The sequence below is a fragment of the Ammodytes marinus genome (genome assembly GCF_949987685.1).
Source record: "Ammodytes marinus genome assembly, chromosome: 13".
In the NCBI taxonomy this organism is placed as follows: Eukaryota; Metazoa; Chordata; class Actinopteri; order Uranoscopiformes; family Ammodytidae; genus Ammodytes; species Ammodytes marinus.
The window spans coordinates 19,156,777-19,176,490 of NC_137217.1; the positions used below are offsets into that span (position 1 = coordinate 19,156,777).

General features: G+C 42.0%; 1 protein-coding gene across 1 annotated transcript; it reads right to left on the bottom strand.

Annotated features, from left to right (window-relative positions):
- Positions 1–1,271: 1,271 nt before the first annotated feature.
- epb41l4b (erythrocyte membrane protein band 4.1 like 4B) lies at positions 1,272–19,301 on the bottom strand. The gene is made up of 23 exons (XM_080038873.1): positions 18,476–19,301; positions 16,384–16,488; positions 16,252–16,294; positions 15,727–15,805; positions 15,429–15,473; positions 13,267–13,319; positions 12,322–12,442; positions 11,545–11,632; positions 11,353–11,441; positions 10,863–10,932; positions 10,585–10,754; positions 9,459–9,568; positions 9,126–9,159; positions 8,659–8,692; positions 8,390–8,493; positions 6,319–6,452; positions 5,343–5,461; positions 5,136–5,249; positions 4,180–4,235; positions 3,932–4,084; positions 3,628–3,745; positions 3,343–3,476; positions 1,272–2,682 (listed from the first exon to the last, which is right to left on the bottom strand). Exons 1-23 carry the CDS (start codon positions 18,740–18,742, stop codon positions 2,619–2,621), a joined length of 2,304 nt encoding a protein of 767 aa, XP_079894999.1. The 5' UTR covers positions 18,743–19,301; the 3' UTR covers positions 1,272–2,618.
- Positions 19,302–19,714: the final 413 nt, after the last annotated feature.

Here is a 19,714-nt window from a genome sequence, read left to right on the forward strand (position 1 = left end):
GGAGGCAAAACTGTGGGAACTCCCTCACACTGTGATTACCTTGTTTCCCCACATATGCGCGCACACACACAGCATGGCAAGGAAACTGGTCACTATGACACTAAACACATTATCTAAGAGGATGACCCTTTTTATAAAGGGTGGAAAAGTGAAGAATAGAGAGTGCAGGAAGGGGGAAGAGAGAAAGAAGGCACACAAAACAATGTCAGACCCCCTCAGGGCAGATTTGGCATTGTGTAACACAATCTCGTGCACCCCACCCAACCTGATCCCTTTTAAACACACTCGTTCTCCCGCTTACGAAAACACTGGCTACACCAGCATAGCAACACAATTGGTGTCTATGCAACATAGCCCAAAATATTTTTCCCCCTATTTAACTTTTATCACTGTCTTTATTTAGTTAACATGTTCTCTATTGTATGGGAAAATGCAGTGTTATTACCACATGGTTGTGAAGATATAATTTGTCAGTGTGTTTATTTGCATACAAAGTGCAAACAACATAACTGCAGCCATTTCAGCCTTGTTTAAATGTTTGAGTTTAAAATGTCAATTTGCATAGAAAAGTTGGTGAGGATTATGTTAAATTTTTCAAGAATGGTGTTCTGCCTGGGAGGCACTGCTGGGGGCACAGCAGTTAGGGTTAGGGCCTTCCAGGCAGCGCTGCTTTGTTGGCTCTGTTGGGGGCACAAAACACCATTCAGCAATTAGTTAATGCATGTAATTGTATATTTCACTACGTGCAATCCTGTTTCATATTATAAGTATGGGAAGTAGTGAGAAAAAGGGGAGAATTATGGATTTTGTAATGGATTTGCAGAAGGGAAGGTAGTTTTTTGTTTGTTTTTTCTTGGGGAGAGGGTAATTTTACAATGCCCCATGTCATCAGATCTGTTTGTTTTTTGCTTTAAAGATAAACTTTAAGATAAATTAATAATTAGAAGATCATCAAAATACTGACTAAATACTGTATGATAAAGGTGTGTTTTGGAGGATAATGGATTTTGTCTCTGTCAGAGCTTTCTAGTAGGACCAGTATGCCCGCTCTGAGAAATATAATATGTGGATCTTTATAGTTAACAGGGATTAGCACACCATTTTTATTTTACCCTCAAGGGGAGGATCTACACTAAGCAAAAACAGCTCTAATAATTGTCTCAACCCAATTATTTGAACAGATACCCTTGACATTTAAAAACCGGATGTGATGGATTACGCTGTAAAATTCTTGTTTATTGGCTGTCCCACATAATTATTTCTCTCCATGTTAATTCTTTAGGTAACAAACATTTGCAGCACATCATTTGACTCATACCAGAGTCTCTTCGCTGCACCTTGTCTCAATGATGAATTATCTGACATTAAGTGGCTCACTGAAGGACAGAACAAAGGTGCAATTACAGCCTGACTCACTGTACTCGACCTGATAGGTGTGTTAGAGGCTAAATCAGTGATATCCTTTATGACAACATTCCCTCACAGGGTGGGTGAGGTCTGCATACACTTACCAAACAGGCACAGGGCGAGGCAGATCCACATTCCCATGTCAGTGCAAAGACCAAAGATGCTGCTACAGAGCTGTCTAACTGATAAACTGATCTTTAATGAGATCCAACTGAGAGCAGGAGCAACAAAATCAGCCCAGCAGCATATCAAACGCTTCCTCAGATGTAGTGGTGAGATTAAAAAAAAAGCAGCTGAAATAAAGTCATTAAGCAGCAGGGTTATGCTGATTTTACAAATAATTTCCCAGAACATGACTTCTGGGATCAGTTTTGCATTCAATCTGTGATGAAACCTCATACTACTTGTAGAAAATGGCAAAATGATCCATGATCTTTCCCTCATGACTGGTAACACGGGATCAATGTGTTCAGCTGCTATGGGAGCTGTGACTGCAGATTTGTCTCCTTCTGGTGGGAGCATTGAGACTGCAGTTTCACAGTCTCAAAATTGCCCACACAGAGCCAGGATCCAATTCACTCTATTCAGGAAGTTTCTTAAACTGCAAATGTTTTGGCATCTCAAAATGGAAAGGAAACATGTACAACCCTCGCTCTGTTATATATTATTTACAATGTCTATTTACATTTTAAACAAACTACCTTAAAAGGTTAATTGACTTTCACATAAGTCTCTCTTTTTAAAGTGTAGAGGATCAGTGCTTCCGCAGTTGCTGTCCGAAACACAGTTTAGGCATCAACATGGACACAGTGTCAATGAAATCACATGAAACTTTACATTACCCTAAAGCATGTCAGATAAATATTCCATCGAGTTACATATTTATCATGCAGGCAGCACCAGTCACATAAGTAGCTTTGTCTGTAATGTGTGTGTCAGTGAGTCTGTTTTTCTCCATCTCATCTTTAGTTTTTACAGTTTCAGGTTGACGTATATAAAGAGCTGCCCTTCTTAAATAACACTTAAGCAAAAATATGCATTTATGTAAATATATATATATATATTCTTTATAGCTGATGAGTGGACTATGCAAATGTACAAATGTTGATTGCAGCAAACGACTTTGGGTCTTCTCTTTCCGCTTTCTTCACTGGACGACAGGTCTGCGGCGCCTGCTGATGACGATGGCACAGGGGTCATTGGTCATGGTCTCAGAGCTCAGTCATCAGGAGGGCTCTAAGTATTTTCTCTCTGTCCAACCTCATTTCCTCTCCGCTACGCAACACAGAAAGATACAAACGTGTATAAGATCATACTGTTTGTGCCTGTTTTCATTTCATTTTTTCTTTATGTAACAAAGTAATTGTCAAAGTGACAGTATAATCCCACTTTTTCAAAATAAAACCTTACTGTACTAAATGGTTGGCTCTAAGTGTAAGTCTAAGTGTCAAAGAGCCTAATTTGTTAAAGAGAACAAGGAATACTAAGCACTTGTTTCTTATTGAGCTTTTCTGTCCATTTAAACTAATAAGCTAGCTATAAACCAGTAGTTGATTAAATACATTTAGATGTGTGATTGAAAGGCACATGTGCGAACACTCCAAAGAGACTCAGACCCCTCTGAAGTGAATCGAACTCAGACCTCACACCTGTTCTGGCTTCTCAAACCTCAAACGTATAGATTTCATGCTTTGTCTTTTTGTCATTAATTATAGGAAACTGAATATCTACGATTATACAGACAAAATTATGAATTGAGAAAATAATCAGGGGATAATGACAATAATTGTTACTTGTACCTCTAGTTATCTTGCATGCATCTTAACTAGTAGGCTGCCGGGATTCCCTGAAAAAATGGTTTGTGAGATCACTGGAGATAGGTTAAACAGTTATAAACATGCCACAGAAAGAACGTGGAAAGTTTATAGAGTTTACCTGTCGTTATGGGCAGCAAGGTAAGGGACCAGGTGAGGAATAGAGCTATGGTAGTAAGAAGGTGATGGGTGGGGAGAAGGCAAAGGGGAAGGACAGCATGGACTACCAAGCTCCAGTGCTGGCATATTATCCACCTGAAATACACATCAATGTATGCACACACACACACCCATCTGTTTAATTGCAGGTAATGCTGAGAGGCTGAAGTAATCCAACACAAGTCCAGTGTAGTGAATTAAAGTAAAGTGGATTTTTGATGTTCATGTGTGTTAGACTGTGTGTCACCTGTGGGTATATGGACGGCTGTATCTGTTTGTCCAATGAGCTGATAGACCCAGACTTTCCTGTACTCTGGGAGATGGCTGCAAGTGCTTCAGGGAGATCATCTTCATCGTCATGGTTACTGACAAGCAACACATTGAGAGAGACTGGGTGACTAACATGACAGAATGTTTCTGATTAGAAAGAGCGGAGATAGCATTGCTTTTGCTTCAACTTCTCAAGTGTGGAGTATTCATCACAGAGCAATATCCCCATGCAGCTCTAACCGTCCTTTCACGGCAAATGAAAGTGGTGTTGGTGGACTTACAAGCTGAACTGTCTGACCAGGCGTTTCCTGCGATTGGTGCTTGGGTTGGACCTGGCCTGCAGCCTCTCCGGTGTTGGGTTGCGGTCTTGCCAATGCGCCGTCTTGTCTGAAGTCAGACTGGATGCAGCAGAGCCTTGGGACGAACTCTGATACCTGAACACCGTAGTTATAACACAGGGGAAAGTTAGTTTTACATACACATAGAGGAAAAATGTGAAAGCATGTGAAGATGGGATGAGGGCACTGGCCTGTCAGTGAGGGTCTCATTTGAGTTCTTCCCTCTCTTCGTTGTTGGAGCTTCCTTCTTCATTATAGAGGAGGAGGAGAGGTTAATTACTTGTTAGTTACACTCTACATATTTACATCAGTACTGTACTTATTGAAGGTACTTGTAATTTAATTGAGCATTTAAGTTTTCTGCAAATTTCTACTTCTACTCAACTACATCTAAAATACAAATATTGTACTTTTTACTCCCCTACATCTGTCTGACAGCTTAAAGGCCTACTCCACCGGTTGGAATATATACATTTCTCTTTCTGTGACATCACAGAAAGAGAAATGTAGGGTTAGACAGTGAGACCATAAAACACTCTTTCTGCCTTTTCTCAGGCTAGGATGATCCGATTTTATTTTTTTTGCACATTTATACTTCATAGGATCTCCGAGTTCAATACACCTTCATATTACAACCGGTGAATTAGGCCTTTAAGTTTTAAGTTACCTTTCAGATTCATAGTTTTTCATACCCTTTCTGCCCAGTGAAAACCAAGTATCTCCAAAATGTGATGATCTTAAATGTTTTACATAATATACTGTATATACTGTACATATATAAGCTGAAAAATGATTCATCACAAAGCTGAAAAGCTGTTTTTCTGAGCTCATGAAAATTTACTTTTTAAGAAATATGTCGTTTTCACAGGAGAGTTAAGATAATACCTACATAATGAGGATCTTATAGAATATGCTGCATTGCTGGAGATTAAACTACCCAACACACAGTGAATAAAGTCGTTCAAATTAGCTTAACCTTAAACATCTACAGCAGTAACATGCAACATACGTACATATTAATACTTTTACTTATGTGAGGATTTGAATGCAGGAGTGTTTTCACTGTGTGGTATTGCAACTTTTACTGTAGTTAACTGCTGCCCGTTAAGCAAGGCTTTGGACAGTCAGGTGTTAGTTCCGTATTCACCCGGAAAGCCGCCTCCATCTGGGCTTTGAGGATGTTACACTTCAGATGATCAGGGAGCATCGCAGGGGAAGGAGGTGGGTGCAGAGACTTTTCAGACAGCTGCTTCTCCTCTCCCTTTGCGGGGGGAACAGGGAGGAATGTCAAGAAAATCCTATTGTGAGCAGAACGAGACAACAGGCATATGGGTAAAGTGTCACTGTCTTGTACCTTGTCTATGTTGACGTGCAGCGAGGGCCAGGGGGGAGAATCACTGTCCGACTCCAGGGCATTGAGCAGAGACTGAGAGATATCCAACTCATCTTCAGGGCATGAAGGAGCTAGACGTTCTAATGCACACAAAAAAGTTTAATGAGAAAACACACTATAGGCTACATTTGTTGTTATAAAGACATGCTATTATTGACACCTTTGGTTCTTTAGTGTGAACAGACTCATTTGGGGCATACCTGGTGACACAGGCTTTTAACATAACAAATCAAAATTGCAAAGAATAAAAAGGAAAAAAAAACATGCACAAGAAAATGTGTTTAAAGGAGCAGCTCACCCAAATCATAGAAACCCTTTCCCCACTGAACACTAGTGGTATCTGTTTGGATCCACCACAGAGGTTTCTGACATTATGTTTTTTTTCTGCTGAAAGCATCAAATTTAACAACCTCTGAAAAACTCAAGTGAAGCACCTGTGTATTGTGTTGATGGCAACAAGTCTAAGTAGGGGATTACAATGTGCGTGGAGATACCACTAGGGTTAAAGGAGAAGTTCATTATAAAGTACATCTAACAGATCCCTTGATATAATATATCCTTTCTGTAAGTGTAAGGCAAGAAGTCCATAATCCCCAGTGCTCTGCCTGTGCAAAAATGTACTCCAAAGTTTATCTGAAGTTAATTCAGACATTTGAGTTAAAAGTATAGATATCTGTGGGTATCTGTTTGTTTTCTCGGTAGTACCTTCTTTCTTGAGCAAATGAAAACCAATACTTTTGTATAAGGACCTGACTGGCCTGAAAAAAAAATGCAGAATCTGTCCTTTAACTAGGCAAGTATTAGTTGTGTGTGATTTGGGTAATGCTGACAAAAACATACAGCTACAAACATGAAAGGAGCATCAGTCATAGACATGTCACAGGCGTGTGGACCAACAGTTTGGACAGCTCTTCCACTCTGGGCTGAGAGTACTCACTGTTGTGTGTGTGGCAATGTGTGCCCTGGCTGTGCGTGTGGCGACAGTGATGGTGGTGGACCTTGCCGGCAAACGAAGTTTCATTCTCCTCAACGCTGAACTGATGGTCTGAAGCAGGACCAGTCAGAGGCAAACTGAAGACGACACATGGCAATCAAAACAAATCGCCTACCCTCGAATAAAAAGCCCCATTAAAAGCATCCTCGAACTTCCCTATACACTAAATTATATTAATATTACAGCACCAATATTTATTCATATCGTTAGCCTCATAGCATAATTGCCTAAATCATATTTACTCTATTCTACTTTTACTCTACATCTACCTTACCCTACTCTATAACCCTTAAAATATGACTAAGGCAATTATGCTATTAGGCTAACGAAAAGTAGATGTAGAGTAGAGTAGTTGTAGAATAGAGTAGATGTAGAGTAAAAGTAGAGTAGAGTAAATATGATTAGGCAATTATGCTATGAGGCTAACGATATCTGACTTATAACCATTCTAACTTCAAGGCTCGATGTAATTTTTTAAGGATTTCTATAAACAAAATAAATTTCTACAAATGTGTAAGAAGACCTAAGTTATGAAAGAATGAAGAACAGATCTTTACCAACTTTTGCAATTATAAACATTTTGTTTATTTGAAAAGCAAATATGGCAACATCCCTAAAAGGCATCGTGTAATTCAAGTAAATGTTACAGAGTAAAAAGGCAACACTTTACCATAAAAACATTGGCCACGTTTTCTGTAAACGGTTGTTTCATTTAGCAAACCCATAACCTTCTGCATGTTCATTCAAACACCTCACTTTGACACCACATAGGCAGGATTATAGTTCCTAGCCTCTATTTCACACTGAACTATATAAATATATTACTATTATATATTAAAGCAGCGTACGATATGTGCTGAAGATGTCCCTGTCCACCAGCTGAGACTGACCTCGTTAGGCCCTCACGGCACTTTATCTTGCTCAGATTAAAGTCATTTGGATTTATTAGCTCTCACAACATTTTCTAAAAGGCATGCAGATAAATAATTCCTCCAAGAAGCTTTGAGATCATCCAGTAAACACATTAAGGAATGTTAAGGCATTAAAACACCAACCACAATTACATAAAAATGTCCACAAGCAATTAAAGGCACAAGGCTCCTATCTTTATTTGAGTCGTGTTCTAGTCTTGTTTAGTCTTTTTCTTAAACAGGACAATGGATATCTTCACAAAGTCCTACTGAATCCAAATATGTATATATCAGGTCAGTGTGTTCAGATTTAACTGAGTTATGACACAGAGAAGTAGTGCAATATTTGGAACAGTTGTGAGTGTTTTCAAAGGACCGTGTTGAAAAGTGGGCCACATCATCCGGACCAATGACGACAATTTCCGATGGTTTTCTGAACACCGGTGTGTTTTGTACGTCACTTTGCCTCATGTTTCTCCCTCTGTGTCCCTGCCCTTGAACTCTCCCGAGCTCCCCTGGCAAGGCGTTGACAGTATGTTTGAAAACATCTGACTTATTTGATTAGGTCATTTTTGAGATCTCTCATGAAAGGTGCACACTGAAACACATGAGGGGATGTGAGAAATGGATGATGACAACAGAGACTGTTTTTTCTTCCCCCGTGCGTGGAGTCCATTATCAGATTTTTTCTCTTGTTGGGACACCGGTCTGTGTAAGTCTCAGTGTTGAGAGTATGGATCAGAAATGGATTCCCAGGTTTTAAACAGAGGTCAAAGTGCTGTCATGACTTTATCCCTATAAACCACACTGATGGATCCGGGGAAGATGCCGCTGGTTCGCTCCGGGACGGGAGGATTACTGGATGTGGGACTCGCAGCCTCGACAGAAGGCCTGAGCGTGACAGGGAAGATGGAGGATCACACACACCAACACATACACACACGAGTGACAATGGAGTGTAGATGAAAAACAAACAATGTGCAGTCCCGAACAGGGGACGTCACATGAAACTCGCCCACCTCTCAATTACTGATCAATGACTGCTTGACACACCGTCGCCTTAGGGCAGTTTCACCTCTAAACCCCACTGTCTGTTGTCCTACCTGTGTGGTGGTGTGTGTCCGGAGGGCCGCAGGTAGATTGGGGGTGTGAGAGCGGAGTGGGGCTGGTGCCAAGGCTCATGACCAATAGGGATGTTGTGCTGGTACTGGAGGGGGAGGAGAGGAGAGGAAGCAGATTGAGGAGACGCTGAAATTAAATGTTGTCACATTGAGTGGATCAGTGGCTGCCACAAGTGTGTGTGTGTGTGTGTGTGTGTGTGTGTGTGTGTGTGTGTGTGTGTGTTTTAAGTGGGTTATCTGAGGTCACTCACTGGATGTAGGCTTAGATCAGGGCTGGCGTGGGAGCTGAAAAAGAATGACAGCAATCACAGATAAAAGCTTAAAAAACTATTCTTTTGGGGCATTTTTATGCTTTATTAGACTGTTTTGGAGAGACAAGGATGAATGACATGCAGAGAATGGCCACCTCTATGGGGGGAGGGAGGGCTTTGACCACTACAGCTACCACTACGGGAGCCCCCCCCCCCCCTCCCCAAACGTCTTTTTTGTTGTTTGTTGCGTGTTTTGAAAGAGCAAAAAGTCTCAAAAAGTTATTTTCTTTTACAAAGAGCTATTTAGTGTTAGATTTCAGATTATCTGGGCCTTTAAGTGGATTAGGGTCAAGGTTAGAGGATAAGGAACAAATGCACTAAAAAGGAATGTCCTCACAAGTGCAGTAATATGAAAGTATGTGTGTTAAGTGTATTTGAGGATGTTTTATTTTGTGCGTTTATCTTACCTGATATGTGGTGGCTTGGCCGGGGAAATGGAAACTGACGGAACGAGACAAGATGTCAGATAAGGAAAAATATATATATATATTTAATTTTCATTTGATTTGACTCTTTCAAAAAGAGTCTATAGTCAGTTGTTCCAATCCAAAGTCTTAATGCTCGGCAATAAACAACACTTTCTTATTCTTTTTCATCATACATTTTTTTTTATTGCGGGGCTGAATGACAAACCATCCAATGAATAAAAAGGAGCGTGGGCGTGAACAAACAAAGTATGTGACTTTGATGACAAAGTGTACAAGACTAAGATGGGTGGGTGCAATGCTGATAAGACTCACCTTTGCCCAGTGACTGTGAGCGGGACGGGTACCTCTTGCTCGGCCTCCTCTCGAATGTGCTGGCTCTCCTGAGTCGGCCTCCATGAGTGGCCTGATACTCCGTTTTACCGCTGAGAAAAATAAACAGATGGAAATGAAAGGTGTTTAAAAAAAAAAGTTAAATATATTACCGCACAGAATCAAGTTATGGGGTATGAAAATTTAAATATTAGTTCAGAATTCACTACTGGGTGTATAAATCTAAAACAATTGAAATACTTTCACGATTTAATCAATCAAAGTTAGTAAGTCAAATTTAGACCGCTTTTGTGCCACTATTGAATTTTTTTTCAAATTGTTCAAGAGGATATTTGGATGAGATTAAATCATTTTTTAAGGTTTGGTATGTTAAATGTACTCCTATTTTAAGTATTATATATATATATATATATATATATATATATATATAATTATTATTATTATATATATACAGAATTGTAGATTCATTGTACAGAATTGTAGATTCATTACTACAAATATATATATATATATATATATATATATATATATATAAACCAGAATTGTTGTAATGAATCTGAAGGGATTCAAATACGTTTCTTCGTATTTCTATTTAATGACTTGATATGTCAAACTTTCACATTAAAATACTCAACTGCTCATTAATCTCTACTATGAAACTGCTCAAATGTACAGATAAGTGACACTGGTATGTTCTTCATTACACTGTACACACATTGCTATTTTTCCTTGAGTTTCTAATCTATTGACTCCACATCAAACAGACTTCACTCTGCTTTGTCTAGCTGCTCCAACAAATGACAGGTGTGACAGTTTGCTTTGACCATCTCTGATAATAGTCAGAAGAAAACAAACAATTTGAAGGGGGGATATACTCAGTCACCATAGGAACAGATCCAAGTAACCATAGATACACCGTAACCATGGATACTAAGGCTCTGTTTTTATGTGACACACTATTCCCCATGTGCTGGTATTATCATTATTAGTGCCAGCCCCACCAGGCCACAACTACTTGTGTAAGCCAACGTGTATTGTCCTTCTTCAAGGCAGTTTCAGCAATCAGTGACATGTTTTACAGGTGAGGATGGTCTGGGTTATACTCTACCTGAACCTGAAGCGGGAGCCGAGTCTGGTGAAGTCGCTGCGGCTGGCCTGGCCCGTGGTTGGTTGGCGCAGCCGGAAGAAGGAGTGGCTCTCAACGGAGCACTTCCACAGGTGCTTGCAGCTCTTGGCGCTCTCCAGCTGGAACACAAAGGTGTGCTCCTGCTCGCGTCCCTGCACAACCAAAAAAACAGCTACACTGTAAGCTGCGGGGGTGTGTGTGTGTGTGTGTGTGTGTGTGTGTGTGTGTGTGTGTGTGTATTTCTGTGACAGGATACAAACCTGATCATCATCCTCCACCACGACCAACGTGAGTCGACTCTTTTTGAAGTCCAGCCGAGTGATTTTGGGCCTGGAGAATAAACCAACGACTACACATTAGTTCCTTTGATTGTTATTTAAGGAAGCTATTGAGATGGCCATGGCCAGCTTCAACGGGCTGTTCGTAAGGGACATACTGTATGTGAACTTACATCAATATTATATATAATACATGCAATATTCAAGATGCATTTTCTCAATCAATAAAAAAAAGTCAACAGTCTTAATATAAGTTGCTGTGCGGACGAACAACTTGTTATTTAACTTATTCATTTAAACAATTGCCTCTGTTGATTTTAAGGTTTATTGCTCAATTCTACTGTTGAATGTAAAAATGCTTTAAATCCTTGCAAACAATCCTAAAATTTATTTTATGGCACACGTGGCCACAAGTCTCCAAAAGGGTGCCACAGAAACCACCTTTAGCAACCACTTGATTAGATATACTTACCAAAAGAAGAGGCCGATTTTGTTGGGGCCTTCAAACACCAAGATGCCGGTAGGAGTGAGACCTAGTGCATATTCTCCTCCATCTTTGCCCTGAAAAGAAAAGACAACACACACACACACACACACACACACCTTTAGTTATCAAAGACACCTGTAAAGCAGCGACACTTACAGTAATGAAACACTCACACACCTTGACAAAGTGCATATCTACTCCGTAAAGCTCCAGCCACTTGCATTTGTTGAGAAAAGAAATCTCTGCCTGAGATGGACTCTTTCCCCTGAGGATTTAAAAGGAGACACCATGATGAGTTTTCACAACAAAAATATTACCCTCCCTTCTGTCCCCTCACCTCTGACAGTGGGTGGCAAAATAAACCAATCAATAACGACCCATCTTGACTTCTGATGGTAATTTGTAATGTCTAAAGGAGATGCTCGGTAAACAGCCCTCTGGCCGTGTCCATGACTCAGTCTTGGTGTTGTGTGTAAGAATGACTGTGAACTCAGCGTGGGTTCGTCCTTGTGTGGCTCAATGGACTCTGTGAAGCACAGCATATGTGTATGTAATCTAATCCGAGATGGGAGCAATCAGACCGTGGCTGGGTTAAATACTGCTCGGAATCATTCAAGACCCTCCAAAGATTAATCCCTTAATCCTTTGTACAGGCCAGTGAGAGCAAGGCAGAGAGAAAAGAGGGAGAGGGAAATGTAGACGTCCTCGTCAGTAGAAACGCAGGCTGCAGCAGAAGGACTGCCTTTCCTGCTTCAGTGCTCTGCTTTTTTGCCCCAGTTGTTTCATTCGAGTAGAAGATAAACTGCTCAGGTCAAATCTCCGCCACTGGACGCCCCCCAATAAGTTGCTAGTGCAGATGCATGTTTTTGTATTCTTACGTGTCCTGGGTTTTAGTTGTGTCTTATTTTAAACTACTTTACACACTACTAGACCCACGATGACTTTTAAACTTACCTGAGCTCCAACCACCTGGCGAAGATGTCCGCCTCCATGGTCTCGCACTGTTTGGGAGTAAAACGAAACTCAGACACCAGCACAGGAGTGTGCTCCAAAGGGTCGCAGTCTCCCAGCTCACCTGACCGAGAAATGTATAAAATACAGATGTAGGAGGGCAGCTGTCATTTTCTGTGGTGAAATGACACATTCCTCCTCTTACAAACAATAGGTTAATGAAATAAGCAATTAAGTGCACTGTTGCGTAATCCAACACACTCGCCTACATCCTTTTGCTGCTATGGCTTAACTTGGTCTGGTATGACCAGCAGCTTCTGTTGGCAATTAGTAGCACCATTTTTACATTATTGAATCAATTTGACAGTATGAGCTTTCCCCACTTGTGCGACAGTTACATTTTGTTTTTACCATTTACTATTATCCTGTAAACAATAGCTGCTGTTATGTAGTAGTCACAAAGTTTCACTTTAAAGCTGCATGTCCCTGCATGTTCACAGTGAACCACAGTATATAAACATCTAACTGAATATGAAAAACCTGTTCGAGCGAAACTTTAGTAAATCCATTTTCATTATTTAGACTCAAAGAGCCACAAAAACCCTTTTGGTTTTGTTGACGCATTGACATTTGAAATCTTAGGTCATGTTGCAGTGGGAACATCCAAATTCATATAAGCCAACTACTATACACAGCATCTGTCATAGTTGACTTAATATTTCAGTTTTTAAAATCTGAGATTTGATTTCCATATCCCAGTGAAAAGAATGCAGATTAAAGGCTTTCAGATTTGTCATTAATCAATCAAAAGGTTAAGTAGAACATTCAGGATTTGTAGTTCATCACATGCACAACTACAGATGTGGTCCTTCATGAGGTGGGAGTGAAACCTTCTGACTGAATCTGTACATATGAATGAATTAAAATAAGTGTGTAATATCTACTTACTTTGTAAACAATACGATGCCAGCTCTACTGAGACATCGTACGGGCATTTCAACCTGAAGGGAGAAAAAGAGGGACAGGTCTTCAAAAAACCTGTACATGTGTAAATGTTATCATGTTTTTAAAATACATTAATAGTTTCCTACACTGTGTGTGTGTGTGTGTGTGTGTGTGTGTGTGTGTGTGTGTGTGTGTGTGTGTGTGTGTGTGTGTGTGTGTGTGTCTCAGGAGTGGGGTCGACATGTGCTACTGTAGGCTACTAAAGCATTTAAAACAACAAATGATTGTGTTTGGTTACAATATTTATTATTTATTCATTCATTTTAACGTGTACACGAAAAAAATTGCAGCCGTGTAACCGTTTAGACATTTTTGTAAACGTTCACACCCCTAGTGTGTGTCAAGGAGGAGTGGAGCAACCCTTTTCCTAAAAATAAGCAGCCCTCTGCCGACGTTCCTGATCTTGAGCTTTATAATAGAGTTGGACTCTGGGGATCCATGGCCCAGATAGAACCTGACGGAGGGAGAAGGGGAACACGCTGTCTGGCTGTGTGAGTGTGTGTGTGTTCTTTGCGCACAAGTTTGTGTTTGTGTGTAGGAAGGAAGTGTGCTCCGCTGAACAGAAGTACCCCAAACTCTAATGTAGGTGAACTGTATGTACGCTCCCGCAGGTGGGTGTGTTTCATGGGCATGTGTGTTTAGGGTTTAACGCTACTTGTGAGATCCAGAAGACTTCACAGATGGAGATTGTTTGATACTCACGAGGAGAGACATTTATGTATGTTTTCTTCTGTCCCAGTTAACTTGTAGTCATATTGTAATCTTAGAGTCTCAGAATAAATCTAAATCATTCAACTGTCTAAGCATCAACAAACTAGAGAGTTGTACATTTATTTTCAAGAATTAAAACTAATTCAGTTATTCCTTTTAAATCTAGCAAGCAGTCTTAGCATCTTTCATTAGCATTACTTTCCCATTATAAAGTCAACCTCTCTTTTTCTCCAACTCCACCTTTCTGAAAACCTGTGCTCAAAAACACCAGTCAGATTTCTTTCCCCATATGACATCATAAAGGGAGGAGCCACGCCACCACATTACCAACTTAATTTAGCACCACCTCTACCTGTGATAGGCACACCCCCAGATACACCTGAATCTAACCGGCAGTAAGATTCAAACTGTCAGTTGGATTCAGGGCCAATCAAAGCAGACTGGGCTTTTTAGAAGACGGGGCTCAGGGAGACAGGCGCTTAAACGGAGCGTTTCAGACCGAGGCTGAAAAGAGGAGATTCAGCAATGGCACTGTGAGAAATATAGAGAGTTTTTTGGAAACACTAAATTCCTAGCCTGGAAATCCAGACCCATATCTAGAACGATAGAGGGTCTGGCCATCAATAGTAATTCCCAACTCACGGGGCAGCTCCTACTCGTGCATTTCAAATGCCCCTGCACGCAATTGAATAGCACCACAACAGAGCAATGAACAAGGTGACGTATTAAGCCCCGTTTGTTTAGCGAACAGCGGGATTAACTGTTAAATTAAACTTTTGCCGTGGTCGGTCGGCAAAACAGAACATTCCTCTTACTTGCTGATGAAAGATTTGAGTGCCGTCTTCCAAATCGTAAAGGGTCGAGGGAGGCCAAAGCCGTCTCAAACTCAAACAAATAGCTCAAACAACATATCCGCAGCTATCTTTGATGTTTAATATTACGGCTTTCACGCATGGACATATAAAGACGCCGCATGCTCGTTACTGTCGTCATCCGGTTACGTCCGCCCCTGAGCACGCCTGAGCACCATAGGGCTCTGGTCCGCCCATATCAGAAAGAAAGATTTGATTGGGGCGCAGCAAATTTATTTTGCCAGCGCCTAGCGGCAGGTCTGGATTTCCAGGCTACCAAATTCCAAATTTGAACCTGACAATTAGCATAATATGTGACCTTTTAGTAGCTTCCTCTTTATGATACAGACACAAGAGTAGTAGCCTATGCATCAATCTAACTCTACCAAAATGTCAAACTGTTTTAAATGTGCCAAAATATCCAAACTATACAAAATAAAGAATGCATATGTAAGTAATATATAAAAATATTGGTATGCGTGTCTGTTAAAAACAAATGTACATGTCACGTTTGTTAGCATTGATAGTGACAAAGGAACTTACTTGCCAGACAGAATATCTTGTCGAAGCTGCAACACAAACAGATACCTGTTGGTGAACAAAAACAAAACACAAAATGAGAGGTTCACCCTGAACCAGAACAGAAGTCAATTGATGTATCACAGCTTTTTCCTTATCCCTGACACATAAGTCTCTGTCCGTTCGGCCTTGATTTAAATCTACCCACAGCAGCAAAGTTATTAGCCCCACATTTCCTTCGGACCGCCGTACCGGGGCTCCCGAGAAATCGGTGTGTTCATGTGCGTGATCATGTGTGTGTGAGGGTTTTTTTTCTTTTTACCTTGTAAATTCCTCATGCAGGTTATTTGGCTCTGAAGAGTAAAATTTGACTCTGAAGAACAGTCTGTACGAAGGCCCGTCTGAAAGAAATGGATAGAGAGAGAGAGCAAAGTGTAAAAAAGAGAAAGAGGTATAGAGAGATGAAGCAGTGATTTATCAAGTAAATCTGATTAAATCTAATCTTCCCTATTATTTATTAAATCCATTTTCTCTCATCCAGTCCAGCCATCTGACTCTCAGGCACGCCATTAATCTTTATTCACCCTCATTTCTTTGTAAGCAACTGTATTATTTATTTCCTGAATAGCTTCATCAACAACACAACCTGAATGCATCCCCCTGTTACACGCTAGAGACCAAACAAGGGTATGTCTCCTAATGCAAATGCTAATCGCCATGTCAACATTGGATAATGCGCCACCTGCTCCCCACTTAGCTGCCTCCACATGCACATACAGTAAGCTACACATTGTCCTGTACACAACAAGTAAGGCCTGATTAGGGAAATATAGTCTAGAGAACCTACCTCGTATCTGTTTCTTTATGAGCTTGGTCATATCCAGCCAGTGCTAGAAGAGAGAAAAGATTCAGAAGGTGAACAAGGTGTTCTATTAGCATGTAGGTCTCCTGTGGACAGATGTCAGAGCTTGTTACTCACTGAGACTTGTTCTGTGTCCATGTACTGCAACCCAAAGTAGTCCGTCTCAACCAGATCTATGTGATACATGATCTGGTCAAAAAGGTCCTGGCCTTTGGACTTACTCTATGAAAAGGGGAACAAAAGTTAAACATTTCGAAACTGAGCTTCATGTGTGTATGTTTATTTATTTACTTGTATCTACTCTGCTGTGGTAACTTGATCCTGTGTCTGAAAACTTATGAGGTTGATACTGGATTTCCCGGTAGTTTAGGGCATGAAAGCAAATAATGTTTGTTTGTGTCTGTGTGTGGGGGTCAAAATGAAAAGAGGAAAAAGCCCTCTGAGGAAAAAACACTTATTAAAGCCTTTGTCAATAACACACACACACACACACCACGATAGAATATTACTGCAACACCATTTGTGCCACAATTCCTGAGCAGATGTGCCTCAACACCGCCCGCACAAAGTCTGACCCATATAACACACAGCGGGTGCGGAAAGATGACAGCCCTGTACTTTGGATCCTGATAACCAGTCTAAACTTCCTGGTGAGTGTATGCATGTGTGAGGAAATCAGTGGCATTAAGGGATTAGGGACGGAAAGAGCAAGAAAGCAAATTTTTTTTTAAATCAGCAGAGCTCTCCTGCTCTTTTTCCAGCATGTAGTTTGGAGAGAGGGCTGATTGAAATCATAGCCTTGGCAACAAACACTGTTCCTGTTCTACCTTGTGTCTTGACAGGCTAATATGAGTTTCGGCTCCTGTCGGTGCCCCTGACATGAACAAACTTGCTCCAACGCACCTGTGACTAAGCCACAAGCTTGACGAGCCCTGTGTCACTTTGTGGTTGAGACTGTGGCACCTTGGCAGAAGCTGTGGCTTTCATGTTATTGCTACAATCATTTCCCGATAGGAGAAGAGAAATCTTGCCCCGATGACCCATTAGATGGCGGCCAGAGGTGACACATGCACGCTACAGCTTCGGTGACACACTTGCAACCTTCAGAATGATAACATCTCACGAGCGAGCAGGCCACTTACGCACGACTGCCCACACACCGGCTCATCAGCCCACCTACCCCTCGCTCACTCGCAGCCCTCGTCTGTGACACAGAGTCCCCACAGCGGTAAATCAGATCAGGGAGTCAGGGAATAAAGGAAGACAGAGGGATGTGGATGGATAAAGAGAGAAGAAGAAGAAGAAGAAGTTGGCGGATGAGTGTGAAAGAGTCGATGATGAGCAAAATAGCAGGCCACAGAGGGAGTGTAAGGCAAGATTAGGAGGAGAGATGATGGCACGAGGAGGGGAGAGGAGATTGCTCGTGTTGGATCACAAAGAGGCAAATAGACTTAGTAAGAGAGAGATAGAGACAAGAGACAAGAATAAGTGTAAGGAAGACAGTAAAAGAGCAAAGGTCTTCAGGTCTTGGTTAAATTTAGCCAGATATAGGGTAAAGTAATCTTAAGAATTGGCTGATCATAATACCATCTGGGGTTGAACCTCAAGAGAAACACTCACCAAATAGGCCAGTATAGGACAGGTAGGGCAACTTTGGTACTCCAATTGTTTTGCAAATTTCAAAAATATATTTCTCGGATCCCAACATGATCAAAACTCTGTTCAATTAAACTTTTACTTCGATAAATAGAAGTTTATCTTTGTATTTTAAATTAGGCAAATGTAATTGCCTAAATTAACAACAACCCTAGCTCCAGGCTAAAGAGTATCCTATATAAATCATAACAAATTAACTTTTCTCCCAGTGCATATGTAGCCCATGTAAGGGACCACCAGGAACCCATTCAAGTTCCCTTACGGGTCCACTTGCCTCACTTTGACACACACACACACACACACACACACACACACACACACACACACACACACACACACACACACACACACACACACACACACACACACACACACACACACACACACACACACACACACACACACACACACACACACACACACACACACACACACACACACACACACACACACACACACACACACACACACACACACACACACCGGCTACCGCCGTGTAGGCCTGCTCTGTTAACACACTCTTCTGGTCAGCCTACGCTTCAAAAGGACTCACAGGCAAATCCACATTGACATCCGAGCCGTCCAGCAGCAGGACGCGGCAGCTGATGGTGCTCTTCGCCCCCTCGGCCGCCGGGATGTGAACCGACGCTCCCCCGGTGACCACGGCGGGCGCGTGTACGACCTGCTGCTGATGGGCCAGGAGCAGGGGGTTCCCGGTCACCCCCCCTCCTCCTGCTTCTCCTCCCCCTTTCCCGTCCCGTTCGTCCCTCTCTCTCGTCCTGGAGCGGCGGCTGAACGTCCGTCGCAGAAAGCCCATCATCTTCCTGTTCCAGCAGGCGAAGAGGAGGTCCAAGGTGTTGTTGCGTCCGTGAAAACTGTTCGGTGTAGCCCGGGTCCGGCTTCTGCTACTGCCGCCCTCTCCTCGTCCTCTCCGGGGCGAGGAGTCACTTAGCAGGCACGGAGGAGACTTCAGGGCTGCCGATCAGTCTTCAGGCAGTCTGGATGTCGGCAGCAGCAGGGGGGGACTGCAGAAGCATACTAATGAAAACTATCACAGATCAACCAGTTGATTTCCAACCATTCAGCCCGGTATGAACGACAGAACTCTCGCGGAAACACCAGCAGCAGCAGCCCTCCTCCTCCTCCTCCTGTCCTCTCCCGTGCACCTGCCTCCTGCTTTGCTCGCTGTTGCGCACCGACTCTAAATTCTCAGAGAAATCCCGTCCGCCACTCCGCAGTGGGGCCCCCCTGAGTCACACACGGGGCCGAGGAAGAGGAGGGGATAGAGAGCAAATTCTTATCACCTCTGGTTCGGTCCGGACCCCAGTGGTTGCTGGTTCTTTTCCCCACCAGCGAACCGAAACTAGTCTACCTCTCAGGTAAAAGTCAACCAGCGAAACTGGACAAACAGTGAGAACTGCGCCTGCGTAAACACACAAGCACAGAACAAACTTCTGTCTCTCCAGAGGGGCCGACCCGTCAGCGCTGGTGAACCAGCGCCACCTGTCTGACATAGGCCCGCCTGGCAGGTGATTGGTGGTTCCCAAGGTGGGGTCCAAGGTGCCCCCATGGGTCGTCAAAGAGTTTCCGGGAGGTCTCCAGGATAATAGGCTAATGATGATGAGTTATGTCACTCTTAATGAGGACTTGGCTGAGAGCACGAGTTAAAGCCTCCACCCCAGTCAAATTACAAGGCTACATTTATTCGGAATTTTCACAAATATTAGTTTAATTCTTTATTTTCTCCATACTACCACAGAAACATTTCTGGCATAAAATAGCCTATGCCGTA